Genomic DNA, 26,540 nt, shown 5'->3' on the forward strand with positions numbered 1-26,540 from the left:
CAGGGCCTCTCAGTCCTGGACCCATTGCCTCATGGTCAGGGCAGGGGAAGAGCGATCCAGGACACACATCATACAACGTGCAGCATCATTCTTTATTATGAAGATAAACAGCAATCATGAGTGGGGGAAATACACAGAACAACTAATACTTCAGGTGATTATGTTACCTGGCCTGCTAGCCAAAGGTAACTTTGGCTTCTTGGTCAGCCTGGCCTCCATCCCCAGTCATGGGCATGGCCTCAGGCTGGATAAAAGACAACCAAGATGATGTGGACATCCAAGGCTTCTTCTAGGTAATTTGTTTGAAGGCCTCCTCTGGGACCTTGCCCTCGTTCTGGAGGGAAGGAGTTGGGACGTCAGATGAACCAGATCACAGAGTTTCATTCCCAGACCACCCAGCCTCCACCTTCTTGGCCTTCCTGAAGTCCCAGAAGCACCCATCTGTAACCCACTTAATGGATCCCAGACCTCACCTTGAGCATAGTGAAGACCTGACCAGCTCTGGTGTAGTTCCACTCGTTGTCCTGAAGGCACCTGGAGTGGGAGGACAGATGACTTCCATTAGTACCACAGTACAGAGACGCTGACCATGCGACGCTAAATATATGCCACCTTTTTGCTGGTATTCATGTACCACCAGTATGACCACTATGTGTAATGATAAAGAAAGACCTAGTGAAAATGTCTATCACATCTGACACAAAATGTCATGCCCATTAGACTTCAAAACAGAAAATTGGAGTTCTCCAAAAGAACACAGGAACTTAATATATTTTGATAAAGAAAAACATCCAAGAACACAGGAGCTTAATATAAATTGATAAAGAAAAACATTCAAGAGGATAGATGGAAATTTTAAAAGTACAAGTTTCCAATCATTTTTATTGAACTATAATGCACATACCGTTTTGTTATTATTATTTTTATGCACATACCATTTTTAAAATTGTTTTAATGTTTATTTATTTTTGAGAGAGAGAGACAGAGCACGAGCAGGGGAGGGGCAGAGAGAGAAGGAGACACAGAATCGGAAGTAGGCTCCAGGCTCTGAGCTGTCAGCACAGAGCCCCATGTGGGGCTCAAACCCATGAACCGTGAGATCATGACCTGAGCCGAAGTTGGGCTCTCAACTGACTGAGCCACCCAGGCGCCCCGGTGCACATAACATTTTAAAGCGTGCAATTCGGTGTTTTCTTAGTATATCCACAAGATTGCTCAACCATCACCACTATCTAATTCCCAAATAATTTTATCACCTCAAAAAGAAACTCCCTAGACATTAGACACGACTCGCTATTCCTCCCCTTTCCCCAGGCCTTGGAAACCACTAATCTGCTTTTGGTCCCTGTAGATTTGCCTATGCTGGACATTTCATATAGATGGAATCACACACTACGTGACCATTTGATACTTGCTTCTTTCACTTAGCATAATGTTTTCAAGGTTCATCCATGTCATGGCATATATCAGAACTGTATTCTTTTTTATGAATGAATAGTATTCTACCATATGGACATACCAAGATTGTTTATCCATTCATCAGCTAAAGGACATTTGGGTTGTTTCTGCCTTTTGGCTATAATGAACAATGCTGCTATGAACATTCCCATACAAGTTTTAGAGTGAACATATGTTTTCACTTCTCCTGGTAGATCCTTAGGAGTGGAATTTCTGGGTCATACGGTAACTCCATATTTAACATTTTGGGGAACTGTCAAAATGTTTTCCCCAACCACTGCTCCATTTTTCATTCTCACAAACAAATACATGAGAACTCCGATTGCTGCACATCCTCACTGACACTTGTTATCACTCGTTTATTGATTAAAGCCATTCTAGTTGGTGTGAAGTAGTAACTCACTGTGTTTATTTTTAATTTAATTTTTTTATTTTTTAAAATTTACATCCAAATCAGTTAGCATATAGTGGAACAATGACTTCAGGAGTAGATTCCTTAGTGCCCCTTACCCATTTAGCCCATCCCCCCTCACACGAACCCTCCCGCAACGCACAGTTTGTTCTCCATATTTATGAGGCTCTTCTGTTTTGGCCCCCTCCATTTTTCTTTTTTTTTTTCAATATATGAAATTAATTGTCGAATTGGTTTCCATACAACACCCAGTGCTCATCCCAAAAGGTGCCCTCCTCAATACCCATCACCCACCCTCCCCACCCTCCCACCCCCCATAAACCCCCAGTTCTCAGTTTTTAAGAGTCTCTTATGTTTTGGCTTTCTCCTACTCTAACCTCTTTTTTCTTCCTTCCCCTCCCCCACGGGTTTCTGTTAAGTTTCTCAGGATCCACATAAGAGTGAAAACATATGGTATCTGTCTTTCTCTGTATGGCTTATTTCACTTAGCATAACACTCTCCAGTTCCATCCATGTTGCTACAAAGGGCCATATTTTGTTCTTTCTCATTGCCTTGTAGTACTCCATTGTGTATATATACCACGATTTCTTTATCCACTCATCAGTTGATGGACATTTAGGCTCTTTCCATAATTTGGCTATTGTTGAGAGTGCTGCTATAAACACAGGGGTACAAGTGCCCCTATGCATCAGCACTCCTGTATCCCTTGGGTAAATTCCTAGCAGTGCTATTGCTGGGTCATAGGGTAGGTCTATTTTTAGTATTCTGAGGAAGCTCCACACTGTTTTCCAGAGTGGCTGCACCAATTTGCATTCCCACCAACAGTGCAAAAGGGTTCCCGTTTCTCCACATCCTCAACAGCAGCTATAGTCTCTTGATTTGTTCATTTTGGCCACTCTGACTGGCGTGAGGTGATATCTGAGTGTGGTTTTTTTTTTGTTTTTTTTTTTTAAATTTTTTTTCAACGTTTATTCATTTTTGGGACAGAGAGAGACAGAGCATGAACGGGGGAGGGGCAGAGAGAGAAGGAGACACAGAATCGGAAACAGGCTCCAGGCTCTGAGCCATCAGCCCACAGCCTGACGCGGGGCTCGAACTCACAGACCGCGAGATCGTGACCTGGCTGAAGTCGGACGCTTAACCGACTACGCCACCCAGGCGCCCCTGAGTGTGGTTTTGATTTGTATTTCCGATAAGGAGGGACATTGAGCATCTTTTCATGCGCCTGTTGGCCATCCGGATGTCTTCTTTAGAGAAGTGTCTTTTCATGTTTTCTGCCCATTTCTTCACTAGGTTATTTGTTTCTCGGGTGTGGAGTTTGGTGAGCTCTTTATAGATTTTGGATACTAGCCCTTTGTCTGATATGTCATTTGCAAATATATTTTCCCATTTTGTTGGTTGCCTTTTAGTTTTGTTGGTTGTTTCCTTTGCTGTGCAGAAGCTTTTTATCTTCATAAGGTCCCAGTAATTCATTTTTGCTTTTAATTCCCTTGCCTTTGGGGATATGTCGAGAAAGAGATTGCTACGGCTGAGGTCAGAGAGGTCTTTTCCTGCTTTCTCCTCTAGGGTTTGGATGGTTTCCTGTCTGACATTCAGGTCCTTTATCCATTTTGAGTTTATTTTTGTGAATGGTGAGAGAAAGTGGTCTAGTTTCAACCTGCATGTTGCTGTCCAGTTCTCCCAGCACCATTTGTTAAACAGACTGTCTTTTTTCCATTGGATGTTCTTTCATGCTTTGTCAAAGATGAGTTGGCCATACGTTTGTGGGTCTACTTTTGGGGTTTCTATTCTATTCCATTGGTCTCTGTGTCTGTTTTTGTGCCAATACCATGCTGTCTTGATGATGACAGATTTGTAGTAGAGGCTAAAGTCTGGGATTGTGATGCCTGCTGCTTTGGTCTTCTTCTTCAAAATTACTTTGGCTATTCGGTCCTTCTGTGGTTCCATACGAATTTTAGGATGGCTTGTTCTAGTTTCGAGAAGAATGCTGGTGCAATTTTGATTGGGATTGCATTGAATGTGTAGATAGCTTTGGGTAGTATTGACATTTTGACAATATTTATTCTTCCAATCCATGAGCAGGGAATGTCTTTCCATTTCTTTATGTCTTCTTCAATTTCCTTCATAAGCTTTCTATAATTTTCAGCATGCAGATCTTTGACATCTTTGGTTAGATTTATTCCTACGTATTTTATGCTTCTTGGTACAATTGTGAATGGGATCAGTTTCTTTATTTGTCTTTCTGTTGCTTCATTGTTAGTGTATAAGAATGCAACTGATTTCTGTACATTGATTTTGTATCCTGCAACTTTGCTGAATTCATGTATCAGTTCTAGCAGGCTTTTGGTGGAGTCTATCGGATTTTCCATGTATAGTATCATGTCATCTGCAAAAAGCGAAAGCTTGACTTCATCTTTGTCAATTTTGATGCCTTTGATTTCCTTTTGTTGTCTGAGTGCTGATGCTACAACTTCCAACACTCTGTTAAACAACAGCGGTGAGAGTGGGCATCCCTGTCGTGTTCCTGATCTCAGGGAAAAAGCTCTCAGGTTTCCCCATTGAGGATGATGTTAGCTGTGGGCTTTTCATAAATGACTTTGATGATGTTTAAGTATGTTCCTTCTATCCCGACTTTCTCAAGTGTTTTTATTAAGAAAGCGTGCTGAATTTTGTCAAAGGCCTTTTCTGCATCGATTGACAGGATCATATGGTTCTTATCTTTTCTTTTATTAATGTGATGTATCACGTTGATTAATTTGCGAATGTTGAACCAGCCCTGCATCCCAGGAATGAATCCCACTTGATCATGGTGAATCATTCTTTTTATATGCCATTGAATTCGATTTGCTAGTATCTTATTGAGAATTTTTGCATCCATATTCATCAGGGATATTGGCCTGTAGTTCTCTTTTTTTACTGGGTCTCTGTCTGGTTTAGGAATCAAAGTAATACTGGCTTCATAGAATGAGTCTGGAAGTTTTCCTTCCCTTTCTATTTCTTGGAATAGCTTGAAAAGGATAGGTATTATTTCTGCTTTAAACCTCTGATAGAACTCCCCTGGGAAGCCATCTGGTCCTGGACTCTTATTTGTTGGGAGATTTTTGATAACCGATTCAATTTCTTCGCTGGTTATGGGTCTGTTCAAGCTTTCTATTTCCTCCTGATTGAGTTTTGGAAGAGTGTGGGCATTTAAGAATTTGTCCATTTCTTCCAGGTTGTCCAATTTGTTGGTATATAATTTTTCATAGTATTCCCTGATAATTGTTTGTATCTCTGAGGGATTGGTTGTAATAATTCCATTTTCATTCATGATTTTATCTATTTGGGTCATCTCCCTTTTCTTTTTGAGAAGCCTGGCTAGAGGTTTGTCAATTTTGTTTATTTTTTCAAAAAACCAACACTTGGTTTCATTGATCTGCTCTACAGTTTTTTTAGATTCTATATTGTTTATTTCTGCTCTGATCTTTATTATTTCTCTTCTGCTGCTGCATTTAGGTTGCCTTTGCTGTTCTGCTTCTATTTCCTTTAGGTGTGCTGTTAGATTTTGTATTTGGGATTTTTCTTGTTTCTTGAGATAGGCCTGGATTGCAATGTATTTTCCTCTCAGGACTGCCTTCGCTGTGTCCCAAAGCGTTTGGATTGTTGTATTTTCATTTTCGTTTGTTTCCATATATTTTTTAATTTCTTCTCTAATTGCCTGGTTGACCCATTCATTCTTTAGTAGGGTGTTCTTTAACCTCCATGCTTTTGGAGGTTTTCCAGACTTTTTCCTGTGGTTGATTTCAAGCTTCATAGCATTGTAGTCTGAAAGTATGCATGGTATAATTTCAATTCTTGTAAACTTATGAAGGGCTGTTGTGTGACCCAGTTTGTGATCTCTCTTGGAGAATGTTCCATGTGCACTCAAGAAGAAAGTATATTCTGTTGCTTTGGGATGCAGAGTTCTAAATATATCTGTCACGTCCATCTGGTCCAATGTATCATTCAAGGCCCTTGTTTCTTTATTGACTGTGTGTCTAGATGATCTATCCAATTCTGTAAGTGGGGTGTTAAAGTCCCCTGCAATTACCACATTCTTATCAATAAGGTTGCTTATGTTTATGAGTAATTGTTTTATATATTTGGGGCCTCCCGTATTCGGCACATAGACATTTACAATTGTTAGCTCTTCCTGATGGATATACCCTGTGATTATTATGTAATGCCCTTCTTCATCCCTTGTTACAGCCTTTAATTTAAAGTCTAGTTTGTCTGCTATAAGTATGGCTACTCCAGCTTTCGTTTGGCTTCCAGTAGCATGATACATAGTTCTCCATCCCCTCACTCTCAATCTAAAGGTGTCCTCAGGTCTAAAATGAGTCTCTTGTAGACAGCAAATAGATGGGTCTTGTTTTTTTTATCCATTCTGATACCCTATGTCTTTTTGTTGGCGCATTTAGTCCATTTGCATTCAGTGTTATTATAGAAAGATACGGGTTTAGAGTCATTGTGATGTCTGTATGTTTTATGCTTGTAGCGATGTCTCTGGTCCTTTGTCTCACAGGATTTCCCTTAGGATCTCTTGTAGGGCTGGTTTAGTGGCGACGAATTCCTTCAGTTTTTGTTTGTTTGGGAAGACCTTTATTTCTCCTTCTATTCTAAATGACAGACTTGCTGGATAAAGGATTCTCGGCTGCATATTTTTTCTGTTCAACACATTGAAGATCTCCTGCCATGTATTTCTGGCTTGCCAAGTTTCAAAAGACAGATCAGTCACGAGTCTTATAGGTCTCCCTTTATATGTTAGGGCACGTTTACCCCTTGCTGTTTTCAGAATTTTCTCTTTATCCTTGTATTTTGCCAGTTTCACTATGACAGGTCGTGCAGAAGATCGATTCAAGTTACGTCTGAAGGGAGTTCTCTGTGCCTCTTGGATTTCAATGCCTTTTTCCTTCCCCATTTCAGGGAAGTTCTTAGCTATTATTTCTTCAAGTACCCCTTCAGCACCTTTCCCTCTCTCTTCCTCCTCTGGAATCCCAATTATGCGTATATTATTTCTTTTTAGTGTATCACTTAGTTCTCTAATTTTCCCTTCATACTCCTGGATTTTTTAATCTTTTTCTCAGCTTCCTCTTTTTCCATAATTTTATCTTCTAGTTCACCTATTCTCTCCTCTGCCTCTTCAATCTGAGCCGTGGACATTTCCATTTTATTCTGCATCTCATTTAAAGCGTTTTTCAGCTCCTCCTGACTGTTCCTTAGTCCCTTGATCTCTGTAGCAAGAGGTTCTCTGCTGTCCTCTATACTGTTTTCAAGCCCAGCGATTAATTTTATGACTATTATTCTAAATTCACTTTCTGTTCTATTATTTAAATCCTTTTTGATCAGTTCATTAGCTGTTGTTATTTCCTGGAGTTTCTTCTGAGGGGAATTCTTCTGTTTGGCCATTTTGGATAGTCCCTGGTGTGGTGGGGACCTGCAGGGCACTTCCCCTGTGCTGTGGTGTATAACTGGAGTCTGTGTGCGGGGCCAAAGTCAGCCCTGATGTCTGCCCCCAGCCCACAACTGGGGCCACAGTCAGACTTGTGTGTGCCTTCTCTTCCCCTCTCCTAGGGGCAGGATTCACTGTGGGGTGGAATGGCCTATCTGGGCTACGTGCACACTGCCAGGTTTCTGGTGCTGGGGATCTGGCGTATTAGCTGGGGTGGGTAGGCAACGTGCACGGGGGCAGGAGGGGCAGGCTTAGCTCACTTCTCCTTAGGTGATCCACTTCAGGAGGGGCCCTGTGGCAGCGGGAAGGAGTCAGACCCGCTGCCGCAGGGGTGACTCCGCAGAAGCACAGCGTTGGGTGTTTTCGCGGAGCAAGTTCCCTGGCAGGAACTGGTTCCCTTTGGGATTTTAGCTAGGGGATGGGCGAGGGAGATGGTGTTGGCTAGTGCCTTTGTTCCCCACCAAACTGAGCTCTGTCTTCCCAGGGCTCAGCAACTCTCCCTTCCTTTGTCCTCCAGCCTTCCTGCTTTCCAAGCAGAGCTGTTAACTTATGACCTCCCAGATGCTAAGTCCCGCTTGCTTTCGGAACACACTCCGTCTGGCCCCTCTGCTTTGCAAGCCAGACTTGGGACTCTGCTTGGCCGGCAGGCCGCCCCTCTGCCCTGGCTCCCTCCCGCCAGTCTGTGGAGCACGCTCCGCCTTGCTGCCCTTCCTACCCTCTTCTGTGGGCCTCTCGTCTGCGCTTGGCTCCAGAGACTCCGTTCTGCTAATCCTCTGGCGGTTTTCTGGGTTATTTAGGGAGGTGTAGGTGGAATCTAAGTGATCAGCAGGACGCGCAGTGTGCCCAGCGTCCTTCTATCCCACCATCTTCCCTATTCCTCCCCCTCCCTGTTTTTATATTATTTTTGTTTCCCTTCCCTTATGTTCATCTGTTTTGTCTCTTCAGGTCCTCATATGGGTGAAGTCATATGAGTTTTGTCTTTCTCTGACTGACTAATTTCACTTAGCATAATACCCTCCAGTTCCATCCACGTAGTTGCAAATGGCAAGATTTCATTCTTTTTGATTGCCGAGTAATACTCCATTGTATACATATACCACATCTTCTTTATCCATTCATCCATTGATGGACATTTGGGCTCTTTCCATACTTTGGCTATTGTTGATAGTGCTGCTATAAACATGGGGGTGCATGTGTCCCTTTGAAATAGCACACCTCTGTCCCGTGGATAAATGCCTTGTGGTCCAATTGCTGGGTCATAGGGTAGTTCTGTTTTTAGGTTTTTGAGGAACCTCCATACTGTTTTCCAGAGTGGCTGCACCAGCTTGAGTTCCCACCAGCAATTCAAAAGAGATCCTCTTTCTCTGCATCCTCGCCATCATCTGTTGTTGCCTGAGTTGTTAATGTTAGCGATTCTGACAGGTATAAGGTAGTATCTCATGGTGGTTGTGGTTTGTATTTCCCCGATGATGAGTGATGTTCAGCATTTTTTCATGTGTTGGTTGGCCATCTGGATGTCTTCTTTGGAGAAGTGTCTATTCATGACTTTTGCCCATTTCTTCACTGGATTATTTGTTTTTTGAGTGTTGAGTTGGATAAGTTCTTTATAAATTTTGGATACTAACCCTTCATCTGATGTGTCATTTGCAAATATCTTCTCCCATCATGTCGGTTGCCTTTTAGTTTTGCTGATTGTTTCCTTCACTGTGCAGAAGGTGTTTATTTTGATGAGGTCCCAGTAATTCATTTTTGCTTTTGTTTCCCTTGCCTCCGGAAACGTGTTGAGTAAGAAGTTGCTGCGGCCAAGTTCAAAGAGGTTTCTGCCTGCTTTCTCCTCGAGGATTTTGATGGCTTCCTGTCTTACATTGAGGTCCTTCATCCATTTTGTGTTTATTTTTGTGTATGGTGTAAGAAAGTGGTCCAGGTTTATTCTTCTGCATGTCGCTGTCCAGTTTTCCCAGCACCACTTGCTGAAGAGACTGTATTTATTCCATTGGATATTCTTTCCTGCTTTGTCAAAGATTAGTTTGCCATACGTTTGTGGGTCCATTTCTGGGCTCTCTATTCTGTTCCATTGATCTGAGTGTCTGTTCTTGTGCCAGTGCCATACTGTCTTGATGATTATAGCTTTGTAGTATAGCTTGAAGTCTGGGATTGTGATGCCTACTGCTTTGGTTTTCTTTCCAAGGTCGCTTTGGCTATTCGGGGTCTTTTCTGGTTCCATACAAATTTAAGAATTATTTGTTCTAGCTCTGTGAAGAATGCTGGTGTTACTTTGGTAGGGATTGCATTGAATACGTAGATTGCTTTGGGTAGTATCGACATTTTAACAATATTTGCTCTTCCTACCCAGGAGTATGAAATCTTTCTCCATTTTTGTGTGTCTTCTTCAATTTCTTTCATCAGCTTTCTATAGTTTTCAGTGTATAGAATTTTCACCTCTTTGGTTAGATTTATCCCTAAGTATTTTATGTTTTTTTGTGCAACTGTAAATGGGATCAATTCTTTGATTTCTCTTTCTGTCACTTCGTTGTTGGTGTATAGGAATGCAACCGATTTCTGTGCGTTGATTTTATATCCTGAAACTTTGCTGAATTCATGAATCAATTCTAGAGGTTTTTGGTGGAATCTTTTGGGTTTTCCATATAGAGTATCATGTCATCTGCAAAGAGTGAAAGTTTGGCCTCCTCCTGGCCGATTTGGATGCCTTTTGTTTCTTTGTGTTGTCTGATTGCAGAGGCTAAGACTTCCAATACTATGTTGAATAACAGTGGCGAGAGTGGACATCCCTGTCTTGTTCCTGACTTTAGGGGGAAAGCTCTCAGTTATTCCCCATTGAGGATGATATTAGTGTTGGGTCGTTCATATATGGCTTTTATGATCTCGAGGTATGCTCCTTCTATCCCTACTTTCTTGAAAGTTTTTATCAAGAAAGGATGCTGTATTTTTTCACGTACTTTCTCTGCATCTAGTGAGAGGATCATATGGTTCTTGTCCTTTCTTTTATTGATGTGATGAATCACATTAACTGTTTTGTGGATATTGAACCAGCCCTGCATCCCAGGTATAAATCCCGCTTGGTCGTGGTGAATAATTTTTTTTAATGTATTGTTGGAGCCAGTTGGCTAATATCTTGTTGAGGATTTTTGCATCCATGTTCATCAGGGAAATTGGTCTATAGTTCTCCTTGTTAGTGGGGTCTCTGTCTGGTTTTGGAATCAAGGCAATGCTGGCTTCATAGAAAGAGTTTGGAAGCTTTCCTTCCATTTCTTTTTTCTTTTTTTTTTTTTTTTTGGAACAGTTTCAAATGAATAGGTGTTAACTCTTCCTTAAATGTTTGGTAGAATTCCCCTGGAAAGCCATCTGGCCCTGGACTCTTGTTTTTTGGCAGATTTTTTGATTACTAATTCGATTTCCTTACTGGTTATGGGTCTGTTCAAATTTTCTATTTCTTCCTGTTTCAGTTTTGGTAGTGTATATGTTTCTAGGAATTTGTCCATTTCTTCCAGATTACCCATTTTATTGGCATATAATTGCTCATAATGTTCTCCTATTATTGTTTTTATGTCTGTTGTGTTGGTTGTGATCTCTCCTCATTTATTCTTGATTTTATTTATTTGGGTCCTTTCCTTTTTTTTTCTTTTTGATCAAAATGGCTAGTGGTTTCTCAATTTTGTTAATTCTTTCAGAGAACCAGCTTCTGGTTTCATTGATCTCTTCTACTGTGTTTTTGGTTTCGATAGCATTAATTCCTGCTCTAATCTTTATTATTTCCTGTCTTCTGCTGGTTTTGCATTTTATTTGTTGTTACTTTTTCCAGATCCTTAAGGTGTGAGGTTAGGTTGTGTATCTGAGATCTTTCTTCCTTCTTTCGGAAGGCCTGGATTGCTATATAATTTCCTCTTATGACTGCCCTTGCTGCATCCCAGAGGTTTTGGGTTGTGGTGTTATCATTTTCATTGACTTCCATATACTTTTTAATTTCCTCTTTAACTGCTTGGTTAGCCCATTCATTCTTTACTAGGATGTTCTTCAGTCTCCAAGTATTTTTTCCCTTTCCAAATTTTTTCTTGTGGTTGATTTCAAGTTTCATAGCATTGTGGTCTGAAAATATGCACGGTATGACCTCAATCTGTTTATACTCGCTGAGGGCTGATTTGTGTCCCAGTGTGTGGTCTATTCTGGAGAACATTCCATGTGCACTGGAGGAGAATGTATATTCTGCTGCTTTAGGATGAAATATTCTGAATATATCTTTTAAGTCCATGTGGTCCAGTGTGTCATTCAAAGCCATTGTTTCCTTGTTGATTCTTTGGTTAGATGATCTGTCCATTGTTGTGAGTGGGGTGTTGAAGTCTCCTACTATTATGGTATTACTATCGATGAGTTTCTTTATGTTTGTGATTAATTGAGTTATATATTTGGGTGCATCCACATTTGGCATGTAAATGTTTACAATTGTTGGGTCTTCTTGGTGGATAGACCCCTTGATTATGATATAATGCCCTTCTGCATCTCTTGATACAGTCTTAATTTTAAAGTCTAGATTGTCTGATATAAGTATGGCTACTCCGGCTTTCTTTTATTGACCATTAGCATGATAGATGGTTCTCCATCCCCTTATTTTCAATCTGAAGGTGTCTTTAGGTCTAAAGTAGGTCTCTTGTAAACAGCATATAGATGGATCTTGTTTTCTTATCCATTCTGTTACCCTATGTTTTTTGATTGGAGCATTGAGTCCATTGACGTCTACAGTGAGTACTGAAAGATATGAATTTATTGCCATTATGAAGCTTGTAGAGGTGGAGTTTCTGCTGGTGTTCTCTGGTCCTTTCTAATCTTTGTTGCTTTTGGTATCTATCTACCTATCTATAGATATAGATATAGATATAGATATAGATATATTTTCATCTTTTCTCCCCTCAGAGAGTCCCCCTTAAAATTTCTTGCAGGGCTGGTTTAGTGGTCACAAACTCCTTTAATTTTTGTTTGTCTGGGAAACTTTTTATCTCTCCTTCTATTTTGAATGACAGCCTTGCTGGATGGAGAATTCTTGGCTGCATATTTTTCTGATTCAGCACACTGAATATATCCTGCCACTCCTTTCTGACCTTCCAAGCTTCTGTGGATAGGGCTGCTGCAAACCTGATCTGTCTTCCCTTGTAGGCTAGGGACTTTTTTTCCCTTGCTGCTTTCATGATTCTCTCCTTGCCTGAGTATTTTGTGAATTTGACCATGATATGCCTTGTTGATGGTCGGTTTTTGTTGAATCTAATGGGGGTCCCCTGTGCTTCCTGGATTTTGATGCCTGTGTCTTTCTCCAGGTTAAGAAAGTTTTCTGCTATGATTTGCTCACATAACCCTTCCAGCCCTATTTCTCTCTCTTCCTCTTCTGGGACCCCTATGATTCTGATGTTGCTCCTTTTTAATGAGTCACTGATTTCTCTAATCCTTAAATCGTGCTTTTTTGCCTTAATATCACTCTTTTTTTCTGCTTCATTATTCTCTGTAAGTTTGTCCTCTATATCGCTGATTCTCTGTTCTGCCTCATCCATCCTTGCCTCTGCTGCATCCATCCTTTATTGCAGCTTAGTTATAGCATTTTTAATTTCATTCTGGCCATTTTTTACTTCTTTTATCTCTGCAGAAAGGGATTCTAATCTATTTTCTCCTCCAGCTAGTATTCTTATTATCGTGATTCTAAATTCTGGTTCCGACATCTTGCTTGTATCTGTGTTGGTTAAATCCCTGGCTATCGTTTCTTCTTGCTCTTTCTTTTGGGGTTAATTCCTTCATTTTGTCATTTTGAAGGGAGAAAAGGAATTAATGAGGTAGAAATATTAAAGTTTAAAAAAAATTAAAAATATTTAAATTAAAAATTAAACACACACACACACACACACACACACACATTGAACAAATGATTCTAGATCCTAGGTGTGTTTTGGTCTGGGTGTTGAAAGTGGTTTGACAGATTATCGGGGAAAAAAAGGGTTGGGGGGAGAAAAAAAAGGAAATCGTTTGAAAATTTGAAAAAAAATGAATACACTGAAGTAGACTAAAATAGATGATGGGGGTAAAATATAATTTGAAAAAATATACACAAAAGTAAAGAATATAGCAGAAAAAATTAAAGAAAAATATTTTTAATAAAAATTAAAATAAATATGATTTTTTTATTTTTCTGTATTCAAGAAAAAACAGAAGAAACTAAAAAGAGAAAAAAGATAAAACAGAAAAAAAGGAAATCATTTCAAAATTTGAAAAAGTGAATACACTGTAGTAGACTAAAATAAAATGATGGAATTAAAATAGAATTTGAAAAAATACACAAATCAAAAAATATAGTAAAAAAATTAAAAATATTTTAATAGAAATTGAAAGTAAAATACAAGTTTTCCTCTCTGCATTCAAGAAAAAGAAAAGAAACGAAAAAGAGAAAAAAAGAAAAAGAAAGAAAAAATAAAAGGATTTTTTTTGAAAATTTGAAAAAGTGAATACACTGAAGTAGACTGAAATAAAATGACGGAAGTAAAATAGAATTTGAAAAAAATTACACAGAAGTAAAAAATATAGTAATAAAAATTAAAGAAAAATATTTTTTATAAAAATTGAAAATAAAAATGATTTTTTTCTCTTTCCGTATTCAAGAAAAAGAAAAAAAAGTGTAAAGGAGGAAAAAAAAGGAAGAAAATTGAATAGATAAACCTAATAGATTGAAGTAGGACTGAAATTACTTTGTTTTCCCCTAGAAGTCAGTCTATGTAGCGCTTTATAGTCCATTAACTAAGCCAGCGGTGAGACTTGTGTTCTTGAAAAGCGAGGTTGGCCCAATTGGGCAGGTTCAGTGTAACAGCTCCGCTTTCCACTAGATGGCTCTGCTAGCCTACTGGGGTGGATTGTTGTGGTGCTTGTAGGTGTGTATTCGCACGTGTGGGAGCGGTGAAAATGGTGCCACCCAGCTACCCAGTCTGTTCTCTTGGATCAGGAATCGTGCACCCATCCTCTGTCTTCAGCTTTCATCCACTCTTGGCTTTTTCACTCTCCGTGACCAGGCTCCAGGCAGTACCTCTCTCCTGAGTTTTGTCTCAGATGTGGCTGTTTTCCCCGGCCCCTTACTTCTGAAGGACTGCGGTTTTGACCCGTTCTGCCCCTCTGCGGGAGGGTCTCACCAAGCAATGGCCGAATTTTGGCTGCACCTAGGAACTCTTGCTGGGCCCTGCTGCTGCCAGTGCCCCAAGACTGCGGCCAGGCGCCAGCCCACCCCAGAAAAAGCTTGCGAGATAGTGTAGCAGCAGTGTTTCAGGAATTATGGAAAGTCATAACACACATCTGGCACCAGGCTTCACCCTTAACGACCTTGTTCCAGCACCAGCGAATGTGGCCTTTTTCTGCGGTCTGCTGGGACCAGATGGCTTCAAACTGTCTCTACCAAATGTCCTTCCAGCAGTGGAACCTCTTTTCCCCATGTGGACCGAGAACCTCCCGGACCCCACTCTGTTCTTGGGGATTCACCCTTCCCACCAGAGCACCGCCAGGTATCGAGCTGAAGAGTTGCAGACTTTGCGCTCCCCATGTTTACAATCTTAATGGAATTTAAACCCTCTCCTTTCTCCTTTCTCCCTTTTTAGTTTAGTCCCTGCAGCTGTTTCCAATTTTCCACTTTCTCTCCAGCTGCTTTCAGGGAGGGGTACTTTTCCTGTATTCTCCTTCCCCCCTCCCCAGTCTCCATCCTCTCTCTGCCCGCAAAAGCCATTCCCTACCCTCTGCAGCTTCTCGCTCCCCAAATTCACCTCTCTGCGCCATGTACCTGCTGAATTCTTTGGTTCAGGTTGTGCAGATTGTTGCATTAATCCTCCAGTTTTCTAGGTGTGTAGGATGGTTTAGTATTGGTCTGGCTGTATTTCATGGAAGCAAGACACACAAAAAACTTCCATTCTGTTCTGCCATCTTGGCTCCTCCCTCACTGTGGTTTTTACTCTGCATTTCCTTAATGACTAATGGTGTTGAGAGGTGTTTCATGTGCTTGTTGGCCCCTTGTATATCTTCTTTGGAGAAATGTCTATTAAGACCCTTTTTCCACTTTTTAAATTGGGTTGTTTGTCCTTTTATTGTTGAGCTGCAAGGGTTCTTCATATATTCTTGTCAGATATGTGATTGGCAAATATTTTCTGTCACTCTGTTGGTGGGATTTTTACTCTTTTGATAGTGTCCATTGGTGCACAACAGCATTTAATTTTGATAAAGTCCAATGTATCTATTTTTTTCTTTGGTTGCTTGTGCTTTTGGTGTCATATATAAGAAACACTTGCCTAATCCATGATGACTTACACCTATGTTTTCTTCCAAGATTTTTATAGTTTTAGCTCTTACCTTTAGATCTTTCATCCATTTATAGGCTATGTTTGTACATGATGTGAATCAGGGGGTCAAAATTCCTTGTTGTGCATATTTCTATCCAGTTGTCCCAGCACCATTTGCTGAAAAGACTATTTTTCTTCCTACCAGATTTTTTTCCAACACTCTCATTTGACAGTCAATTGGCCATAAATGTGAGGGTTTATTTGTGGACTCTCCATTCTACTCCATTGATTCATGTACTGTCCATCTGCCAGCACCACATAGTCTTGATTACTATAGCTTTGTAGCAAGTTTTGAAATTAGGAAATGTGAATCCTCTAACTTTGTTCTTCTCTTTCAAGATTGTTTTGGCACACTTACGTATGAACTTTAGGATAACCTTGTCAATTTTTGCAAAGAAGGATTTTGACAAGCATTGTGTTGAATCTGTAGATTTCTCTAGCTATTACTGCCATCTTAACAATATTAAGATATTTAGCAATATTCCAACCCCATGGAAATGGGGTGTCTTTTCATTTATTTAATTTTTTTCAACAACGTTTTATAGATTTAGGAATATAAGATTTGTGCTTCTTTTGTTACATTTGTTCCCATGTATTTTACTACTTTGATGCTATTGTGAATGGGCTTGTTTTCTTAATTTCATTTTTGGACTCCTCATTACAAGTACATAGAAATACAAATGAGTTTTGTATATTGGCCTTTTATCCTGCAACCCTGCTGAGTTTGTGTATTAGTTCTAGCAATTTTTTTGGTGGATTCTTTCAGATTTTCCATATATAAGACAATCTCATTGAGCATTATACTGTTTTTAAACTCTTCACATGTATAATAGTATGATTCCTTTTCCACGGGTCCACTTTTTTTTTCTTTTGGAAGCTAACTCTCCAAAAAGTTATTTTTCCAAATTTCCTGTGAGTGTCTTTGATTCACTGCCTCCCCCCTCCCCAAGTTGCTGTCCAACCCACCCTTATTCCCATGCACACCCAACACTCACTTCTGAGACCACTCGAGTTTCATCCCAGACTGAGTGGAGAAAGCCTGCACCATTTCCTGCTGCTCCTGGGAGAGGGTGGGCATGGAGCTGGAGGTGGGTGTAGGCACTCGGATGGAGAACGCACTCTGAGTCTCACTGGGGGTGGCCTCTCTCACAAACAGCTCATCATTCACGATGCATATACTGGAGGGAAAATGTGCCCTCAGGCAACTGAATGGATGTACAACTCCACATTCCTAATGATCTCCCTCCCACTGCCACTCAGCAACCAGATTCCTTCCATACCCCTACTGTGCCTGTCCTCCAGATTGCTTGGCTGGTACCTCTACCCCTCCCAAAGAGACCACCTTTGCAGAGACTATCTACCAGCCTCAGTAGATATGCACTTACCCTGCAGCCCAGGGATGAGTTTACACTCACATTTATCCCTTACACTAGCCCAAGGGAGTGGACAGTCTAATCCCCATTTTTCAGGGAAGGCAATGAGTCACAGAGAGGTCATGTGACTTAACCAAGGTCATACACACCTAGAGAATGCTGGGGTCAGGAAGAGAACTCAGTGCTCTAACTCCAGTGCCCATGCTCTTAACCACCAGACTAGACTGCTCCTTGATCTACCTGTTGGCTTTCCACAATAATGAGAAAACCAAGATGTCTACACCACCATGCTCCTACACCCCTGGGCCTGGGCTGGGACAGGCATTCCCACCTACAACATAGTACTCACCTGGAATTGCTGGCAGGGGTAACAATGAAGGTCCGGGTGAAGGCACGAACAGAACCCTGAGATCTTCCTTCCACTTCAACAACAAACAACAATACTCCCTTAGAGTCACACATGCTTTACATGCTCACACAGTGTTCTCCAGTCAGGGTATGCCTTGATACTCATGCTGGGAGGGACAATTGTTCATTGGGATCCATGGTGTCTGGTATGGAGATGGCAACAGTAGGAGCAATCTGTTCCCAGTGATAGGGCCTCTACTATGTCACAGGCGCTGTGACAAACTCTTCACAAGTTCACTTGATTCATTTTTCACAGCTGCCCAAGAGGTGGGTATTATTAGCCCCATTTTGCAAACAAGGAAACTTAGAGGTTAAGTAACTGCCCCAAGTAGTTCTCAGAGTAAGGATCAGAGATGACAGCTATCAAACTTCACAGACTGTCCCTAGTGCCAAAGCTGTGTGGGGCATACAGGCATAGACCCAGCTCAGACCAGGTTGGCTTGGGGGCAGAGTGGAGTCAGGAGAACACAGCGGGAATAGGAATGGAAGGAAAGGGATCAGGGAAGCTAGGAGAGTTATCAGAGGGAGTTCAGCCAGCAGGGAGGGAGCACTGAGGCATCTGGAAAGGGGCTCTACACACACTCACCTTCCTTGAACACCCCATTGACAGAGAAGCAGAGCATCATCTCCTAAAAGGGAAGAGCCCAGGTGCTAAAGTCACCTAAACTTCCTACCCAACTGTGGCTTTCTAGGACTGCCCTTGGGAGGAAGCAGGTGCTCACCGTCTGGAACCACATGTCCACCACAAAGGAGCTGAGGTCATGCTGAGTTTTGGGCAGCATACCGAGGGAGCACATGATGTCACGTTTTGTATGCTTCAGCAGCTGAACCCACAGGCCTACAGGAGGAGGAGAAGCAAGCAAAGGTCAGGGCTTGCCACACCCTGGGCCCTATAATTACTCCTTCACATCCCCTTTCCCTGCCCAGTCTTCCCCCATCACACGCACAGGGGTCCTTGAGCTTCTTCATATTCCTGCTTTCCTTGAAGTATCCACACAAGCTGCTTCTAGGAGAGAAAGAGGAATAGGAGGTGATGGTCTGGCCAGTGTGGGTGTTTCTAGGAGCTGCCCTGTGTCCACTGGGGAGCCACATGTCCCAGAAGCAGAGTCTGAGCTTTGCTACTCACGGGGCTTGGTCCTCCGGGTTGAAGGGAATGGTCAGGGAGAAGCAGGCCTCATGATGGTAAGCACCGAGGAGACCCTGGTGGTCTCCAGAGTCGTACATCAAGTAGTACCTGTGGGGGAGTAATAAGGACAGTCTGTCTCTGTGGTCTGGACCCAAAGTGAGATTTTGAAGACGCAGTCAGCAGTCCTGAGCTTGGGTGGCCTCACCTATCCTAGCCTTCCACTTCCCTAGATTCCCAGGTGTACTTACTGCTGCAGGAATTGCAAGACTAGACTCTTCAGTGTCTCAGATCCTTTGTAGCTTTCCTGGAATCAAAAGACTTTTGAGACTATGTGGCTGATAAAGCTTCCCTCTCAATACTCCAAATGTCATTTGATCATTTTTCCTCACCTTGCAGGGCTTTATTAAGTAGGGTGTGTCAATATCAACAGTAACTGGTGGGGATAACTCCTGGCCATCCTGGAGAGGGGAAGAGGAAGTCAGCAGTGGAGCCCAGGGAGGTGGCCCTGGATGTTCAGGGTTGAAAAGATGAGCCCAAGAGAGGGTGAGGGTAAGAGGTCAGCTCTGAAAGGGCACTGGAATTTACATGAACAAGATTACAGTGGGCATCTTCATCATGAGGTCCTGGAAGTCTCTATTATTATATGCAACGTGTGTGTGTGTGTGTACACACACACGTTTGTGGACATTTTTTCCAGAGAGTATACTCATGTCTTTTACAGGAGTCCTGGTCCCCTAAAATGGGTAAGGGTATGACACAAACATATAATCTAGGTAAGACCCAAAGGGCTTGAGGGTAGGTGTGGAGGTGATCAATGTTAGTAAAAGACACTGATGAATGTAGGCACTTACCAGACGTAACAACTTAGGAAAACAATCCTTGATGGCACTGTCCAAAACCCAAAATAGAAAGAAGTGACTGATAGGTCAGGATTGCAAAGCCTGCCTCCTTCCCTTCCCCCCTACCTCCTCTCCTTCTCCTTTCCACTGGGTAGCTCCCACCTAGACTGCCCTCACTCCCTTCTCCAGTGACCCAAGAAACAACCTTTGGAGTCCAGGGTCCACGGCTACCTTCCCTTCCCTACCTCCTTTCCTTCCTCCAGGTTCCCACTGAAGGCTCCGGAGAAAAGAGGGAATGGGGTGGGAGCGCAGGGCTCTGCTACCTCACTATGGTCCCAGCATTCCTCAGGACCACGACACCCCCAGGGATTACCTGAGATGCTGAGGCAAGGAGGTCAGTAAGGCAAGAGCCAGGTGGCAGGGAGGGAGAGAGAGGAGAAGGAAAACAGAAGATAGGGTGAAGGTAGGAGGGGAGGGGGGACAGAGACATAGGGGAGTAGAGACAGGGGAGGAAGAGAAAACAAAGCAAAGGGAAAGGAAAAAAAAACCTCTACTATGGTGGTGGGGGCCAGGGAGGAAGAGAGAAGAAAGGGGAAATGGCTCCCCAGCTGCAGCCCTTTCCTTCATCTGCTCTGGCTGGCCCTGGCAGCCGAGGTAGAGATGGAAAACATGCAGGTATTGGGCTGGGGGCCCATTGGATGCTGGTTGAAACTTTGTCACCTGTGTGAACTCAGCTTGACCTGGCCATGGGGAACGAGGCAGCCACGGGGGCAGGGCACCTTCCCCAGAAGGAGTACAGGGTCAGGCCCCAGGTCAGCATGGGGCTGAGGGCCTGTGGCCCCCTCTTATGACCACCATCTTCCCTTCTGATGGCACCTGTGCACCTGTGCCTGTCTCAGTCAGTTCCCAGCCTGAGGATTCATACTTGTGCTGGGCTACCCAGGGCTCCTCTGAAGGAACAGCCAGGATGATGTGACGTGTTGGGGGGCAGTGGGTGAGGAGGGGGCAGTGCCTCTGAGAGTCCTGTCCTTCTGTCTCCTCAAGCACCTCTGCTCTCTGCCTTCCATTCCTGCTTCAGGAAGCCTCTGCTCATTGGCAGTCTCAGGCCCCTTGACTCAGGGAACTCCGGTTTCTCCCAAGGAAGGTCAAGCTCCTGGCATTGGGTCAGAGGAATGGATTTCATCATGGCAGCCATTCACAGCCTCGGCCCTCAGCATGGGGCAGGAAAGCCACCATGGCAGCCTGAGATTTGAGGGGGAACCATTCTGGAGCAAGGGAAGGAGGTCTCCTCTCAGAACCAGGGAGGGAAGTGCCATCTCAGCAGGAAGTAGGAAGGCCTGTCTCAGCCTGATGCCCTGGGCTGGAAGAGCCTTCTCAGTCCAGGGAACCAGAATCTGGCTCAAGGTTGATCACTCCTGGCCCTGGTAAGGAGGAGAAGCCCTTCTTCCTAGAGAACATGGTTGGAGGGCATGCTAATGAATGCTGAATGCAGAGAGGTGGAAACAGACCCCAGAACAGGAAACAGGTGAGCAGGTCAGAGGAAGGAAATTCCTTACAGGTGAGGGACACATAGAGAGGAGAAGGTGGAGCCTCAGGTCCTTCCAGAGGACCAGGGTTGCAGCTTCCTGCATACATATGTTCTCAGGGACAGTTCAGGCTCCCAGGGGGCAAAGGTTCCCAGGCAGGGTGAGAGGGGTTCACACTGACCTTATGTAGGTGGACTGGTCTGGGAAGGTGTCGCACAAGGGGTTCCCGTCTAGCCAAAGTTCCTCAAGCATCAGCCCTTTCATCTTGTTTAACTCCCACACCAAGGTCAGCTGAGAAATATGGGGAGGAAGCTGGGAAGGAGTCCCAGGGAAAGAGAGACACGCGGGCCCTTGCACCCCCAGCCCCCACTCTTCTACATAGGTACCTTCTCTTGCCTACTGTCATCACTCGGATGAGCACTACCACCCACTGTCACCCCCAACTTTGATCTGGCTCCCTCTTCCCACCTCATTTTTGGAGAGGTTCAGGATCTTGACTGTGGGGACCATCTGTATAATGTCAGACAGGCCATCCAGCTGGTACAGTTTGTTGTTGCTCAAGTTCAAGGACAACAGCTTTTGGTGAAGAAGAGTTAGAGTGACAGTTACTATCTAGGGCCTCAGAGACAAATCTGTCCTCCACCCCATGAGTTCCACCCCTACTATTGATAACAGCACTGGGACTAAGGCCTTACCTCAGGGAAATTCTCTTCAATGATCTGCAGGGTGGCAGCCATGCAGTTTCTTCGATTCAGGATTATATCAATATCATGGCCCACCAAGTCTTCAGGAAGCCAAGAGGAGGCAAACAGAAGGCTGAGAGGGGTCCAGGGCCAGCATCAACCCCTCCCCACGTTACCATTCCTCAGTCTCCCTCCCAGGCAGATCCCTGTGCCCTCACCTGCCCTAGCATTACTGCTATCAACTGTACCTGGGTCAAAGCGGAGACTCTGGAGGTCAAGAGCTTCATGGGAGACATCATAGCGTTTGTGCATGGTCAGCTGCAGAGAAAGGCAGAGAAATCCACTCTGAGGCTCTGGTAGGGATAGGAAAATCGGGGGCTGGAGGAAGAGGAGGTGGGTCTGGGTGTGGGCATGCAATGGGCCTTGAGTCTGCATTACCTTTAGCTCCTTCATTTCTTTTGGCTTCAACTTATACCGCACAGAGTAGGGTACATTAGAGGGATTGACAAAGATCGATATCTGCAGGAAAGTGAGGTGCTCGGGTAAGCACCAATAACTCTGCTTCCAAAGAAGACCACCAGACCCTGGCCTTTCCTCCCACCCCGGGGACTAGGTACAGGTAATGCCCTCAACACATACCTTTTGGTTCTCCTCATCACAAATCTTGTAGCTGACATCTTTCAATGCAGAGGCAATGCTGGCATCCTGGACAAAGAACCGAGCATGGTTTTTCACGTAGTGAAACTACAGGAGAGGGAGGCAACAATAATTTTGAAGGATAGAGTCTTCCTGCTCAGTGGGCTCCTCCCAGTCCCCCCCCACTTCCCTTTGTCCACTCATCTGGCTTCACCATCCTCCCTTACATCCACTGGAGTGAAGGGGACACTGCAATGGCTCTGGATTGAATTCACTAGCCATGTCTTGTCATACTTTCCCCCATAGGGAATCTAGAGATGAAAAGAAGGGATGGGAGTGAGGAGAGACAACATGGAATTAAAGCTGGAAAACAGACCTGACGGTGTTCTTTTCCAACCCTCTACTGAGCTGTACAGGGCTTCTAAAGAAGGGACCACTAGCATTATTTCTTATTTTTGTGTGAAATATGGATTTCCTAAACCCTCTTTCTCTCCATTGGAAAGCTCTCCTCCAAATAATTGATGTAAGGTTGTTTAATGTGGTCTTCCTTTTGTAGGGTTCCAGGATACTCTATCTAATGCAGATCTTGCCAAGACACTCACGGTGATCTTGAACCAGCTCCCTGGGTTTCCATCTTGTGTATTCTCCCCCATTTGTCTCTTCAGAAGTTTTCTATCTCTCCACACAGTAATATGGATATGGCCTTCATTATGCCATTTTGCTCTCCTCTTGTTGCGTCGGGTGCTATAGGGAGTGCTGCAGAGGGTAAGTGGAGAGAGGGAGGGTGGCCATAAATGCTAAGAAAGTCTTCGTCTATACACCCTCACCTCTCTGTCACCAGGACTACAAGTAGGATTGCTCAACCATTATTCCACTTCTAGCGTTCTTCAGTTTTCCAGTGAGAGAAGAAAAAGAAGACCAAAGGGGAGTGAAAGGGTTGCATAGTCCCAGGGGCTGCTACATGCAAACCAGGCTGCCTGGTCACTTACTGTCTTACTTGGGGGTACTCCTGGATATCCCTCATCATCACAGTTCCATCATCCTCCTGGTGCTGTGAAAGCTGAGGGTCATATCCATCCCGTTCATCATGGGGATTCCTCTTGCCAAAATTACCTCGGAACGAACTCCAAACTTTCTTTCGTCCTTGATGTGAACTACCACCACCATTGGGTTCTCAAAAGGGGAACAAAAATACAAGTTTGAAGACACACCACTGGTCCACGTACCATGTACCACATCTTAGTCTAACACCATGGTAGGGCAAGCAAAATGTCAACCTGCCCTAAGGGTCCAATCCCACAAACCCCAGAAAGGAAACTCCTCTGCTTGTCTGGATAGGAAAGTCTTATTGGACAGATGGCACTATCAGGGGAGGAATCTTGGGGGAGGAGGAGGAGGACATGACCGAGGATGAGCAGGGGAAGCAGAAACTGTATTGAACCTTTTAAAGAATGATGCAGGATTTATTTTAAAAAAAGCAAACAAAAAAGGCAAGAAAACAACAGAGATGTGTGCATCCATGAGTTAGATTGGAAACCAGCCATACATCAGGAAGACATCTGAATTGTCCCTGCTCTCAGGCTTAACAACCACACCAATACCACAAAGGCAATCTCTCTCGCACTTCCCAAATATAATCAGCCACCAAACTGAGCCCACTGACAATCAGCAAGCTGCATTTCCTTTGCTGGTGTAGTACAAGCTTTAATGTCAGGTGAGACTGATGTAACAGCTTCCTAAGTTGTCCCTCTCCCTCCAGACTTGCTGTCAACAATACTCAGTTTGAAATATCCAGAGTAAGCTTTCTTTTTGCCCAGCCTGAAATACCTTCATCTCAAGAGACAACTTTTCCTAAACTCAGCTCCTCTATAACAAGGATCTAAATGACAAACTGGAGGGGCGCCTGGGTGGCTCAGTCGGTTGAGTGTCCAACTTCAGCTCGGGTCATGATCTCACAGTCTGTGAGTTCGAGCCCTGCGTCGGGCTCTGAGCTGACAGCTCAGATTCTGTGTCTCCCTCTCTCTCTGACCCTCCCCCATTCATGCTCTGTCTCTCTCTGTCTCAAAAATAAATAAGACGTTAAAAAAATTAAAGAAAATAAATGACAAACTGGAATAAGTCAACTACCATTTCCAAGTGTGTAGGGATTCTTTTTTTTTTCCCTTCTATTATTGATTTCCAATTTAGGTTCATTATAGTCAGATATGCACCCTGTGTGGTTTCAATTCTTCTAAAATTTGTGGAGGTTTGTTTGGTAGTCTAGAAGATGATATAGCTTGATGAATGTTACATTGATTTGGGGGGGGAATGCACTCTGCTGTCATTGTGTGGAGTGCTCTATTTATGTAATATAGATCCTGTTAACTTATTATGTTATTCAGATGTCCTATATCCTTGCTGGTTTTGTCTCTAATAATTTTATACCTTGCTGAGTGGGGGGTGTTGAAGGCCCCCAACTATAATTATATACGTGGTTATTTCTTCTTTCAGCTCTATCAGGCTTTGCTTCATGTACTTTGAGGCTCTGTTGTTTGGTTAGTACACTTTTAGGATCATGATGACTCCCCAGTGGGTTGATCCTTTTATCATTATGTAAAGCCTCTTTCTGTCTCTTATCAATTTTCTTTGCTCTGATGCCTACTTTATTGGACATTGTAGCCACAGGTATACTTAGACCATGTCTTGGTGGTATTTCACCCTGTATTCACCCCTAGTTGTTGTATTGATGTTCACCCCTCCCCCACAAATACTCCCTGCCAACATATATCATTCACCATGTAAATTATAGATTTGGGAGTTTTCTGGCATCTACAGAAATATCAGTCCCAATTCCCTCTCCCACAGTGGATTCACTAAAGGTATTTTATTTGTACCATGTTAAACTCAAACACTGTACCAGCAGATAATAATACTAGTGGTTTGGGTGGGCAGCAGGGGGAGGATTAAGGTAACCAGACTGGTAGAAACCAGCTTCCTTTTGAATTCTAATATTTAAGGCTCTCTTGGTTTGTGTGTTGTACATTTTGTACCTCAATTACTCCATGCTGTCTCAGGGCACGATTATGAGTAAAAATCTGTTCACTGCTGATTGCTCCCTGATGTAGTGATTACGACCAAGCCTCAGATTTACTCCTCTGGAAAGTCATTGCTTTCACTCTGTGGCCTTGCTGTCAAGACAATCCTGCTACTCACAACCTTTGGGACTTTTCCTGTGTGGCACTGGAAGTGGAATTAAACATGGATAGAGCATTTGACCCAGAAATGCCAATGGCTCAGTCCTCAAAACTTGAAAGCAGCCTGGAGTGCTCTCTCTCTCTCACACTCCATATCTAACAGATCAGGAAATTCTTTCACCCCCTCTCTCCAGTACATCCAGAATCTAGCCACTTCTTACCACCACCATTATTACCACCACCCTGGCCAAGACACCAACATCTATCTATCTCCTGGTGCCTTCCAGGTCCAGGTCACCAGCAGCAGAGCATAAGTCAAATCATTTGACTCCTGTGCTCAAAACAATGTAACAATGGTTTGATGTCATCAACATGTTAAAAGACCATGAGTTCATAATGATACTAAACAATAACAACAACAAAGAGGAACCTTATTAATGACACTTGGAGAATGGCAGGAAACCAACCGGTTTTCCTGAAAATCCACCAATTAAAGGAAAAACTTAAATATTAAAAGGAGGAATAAGGGCCTGTGGTCAACGTATGGTGTATGGGGGCATCAGAGTCATTTTTGAGAAGTGACATTACTTCAGAAATAACATCGACAATGGGAAAGTGTAAAAGTGAGCTAGCTAACAGCTACAGCAATCCCCAGACCGACCAGCTAAGTTGGGTGCCTAAACAGGGACAGAGGCCTCCCTCATCAAGGTGATTCAGACCAGAGCAATCTCGGGCATAGCCTTGTTTTGGGAATCTCACAGGAGAGTGGGCACGTGATTAAAAAGCCAGAGAAGGGGCGACTGGGTGGGTCAGTCGGTTAAGCATCCGACTTCGACTCAGGTCATGATCTCACAATTGGTGAGTTCGAGCCCCGCGTTGGGCTCTGCACTGACAGCTCGGAGCCTGGAGCCTGCTTCAGATTCTGTGTCTCCCTCTCTTTCTGCCCCTCCCCTGCTTGTGCTCTGTCTCTCTGTCTCTCAAAAATAAATAAACATTACAAAAAAAAATCCAGAGGGACCACGTGCACACACACCCGTGTGCACATGCATATCCACTTACTGAAGGTTTGCAT

The 26,540-nt window shown here is 43.3% G+C and overlaps 1 protein-coding gene across 1 annotated transcript; it reads right to left on the minus strand.

The window, feature by feature from the left end:
* Positions 1 to 289: 289 nt before the first annotated feature.
* LOC115507330 (nuclear RNA export factor 2-like) lies at positions 290 to 26,540 on the minus strand. The gene is made up of 21 exons (XM_030305633.1): positions 26,528 to 26,540; positions 23,285 to 23,468; positions 22,898 to 23,051; positions 22,523 to 22,606; positions 22,299 to 22,403; positions 22,098 to 22,178; positions 21,908 to 21,977; positions 21,672 to 21,760; positions 21,445 to 21,552; positions 21,158 to 21,267; positions 19,463 to 19,499; positions 19,001 to 19,069; positions 18,860 to 18,915; positions 18,612 to 18,719; positions 18,433 to 18,491; positions 18,208 to 18,323; positions 18,072 to 18,114; positions 17,427 to 17,499; positions 16,700 to 16,882; positions 474 to 534; positions 290 to 334 (listed from the first exon to the last, which is right to left on the minus strand). The coding sequence occupies exons 1-21, from the start codon at positions 26,538 to 26,540 to the stop codon at positions 290 to 292; spliced, it is 1,848 nt and encodes a 615-aa protein (XP_030161493.1).

This window comes from Lynx canadensis, chromosome X (assembly GCF_007474595.2).
Source record: "Lynx canadensis isolate LIC74 chromosome X, mLynCan4.pri.v2, whole genome shotgun sequence".
Lineage (NCBI taxonomy): Eukaryota > Metazoa > Chordata > Mammalia > Carnivora > Felidae > Lynx > Lynx canadensis.

What these genes read in the sequence shown, in the direction of transcription:
- LOC115507330 (XM_030305633.1), bottom strand. An exon ending in GAGTCTCCGCTTTGACCCAG is followed by an intron (nt 21,761 to 21,907) that starts GTACAGTTGATA and finishes GGCTTCCTGAAG; the next exon opens with ACTTGGTGGGCCATGATATT. An exon ending in TTCCTAAGTTGTTACGTCTG is followed by an intron (nt 19,070 to 19,462) that starts GTAAGTGCCTAC and finishes TCCCCTCTCCAG; the next exon opens with GATGGCCAGGAGTTATCCCC.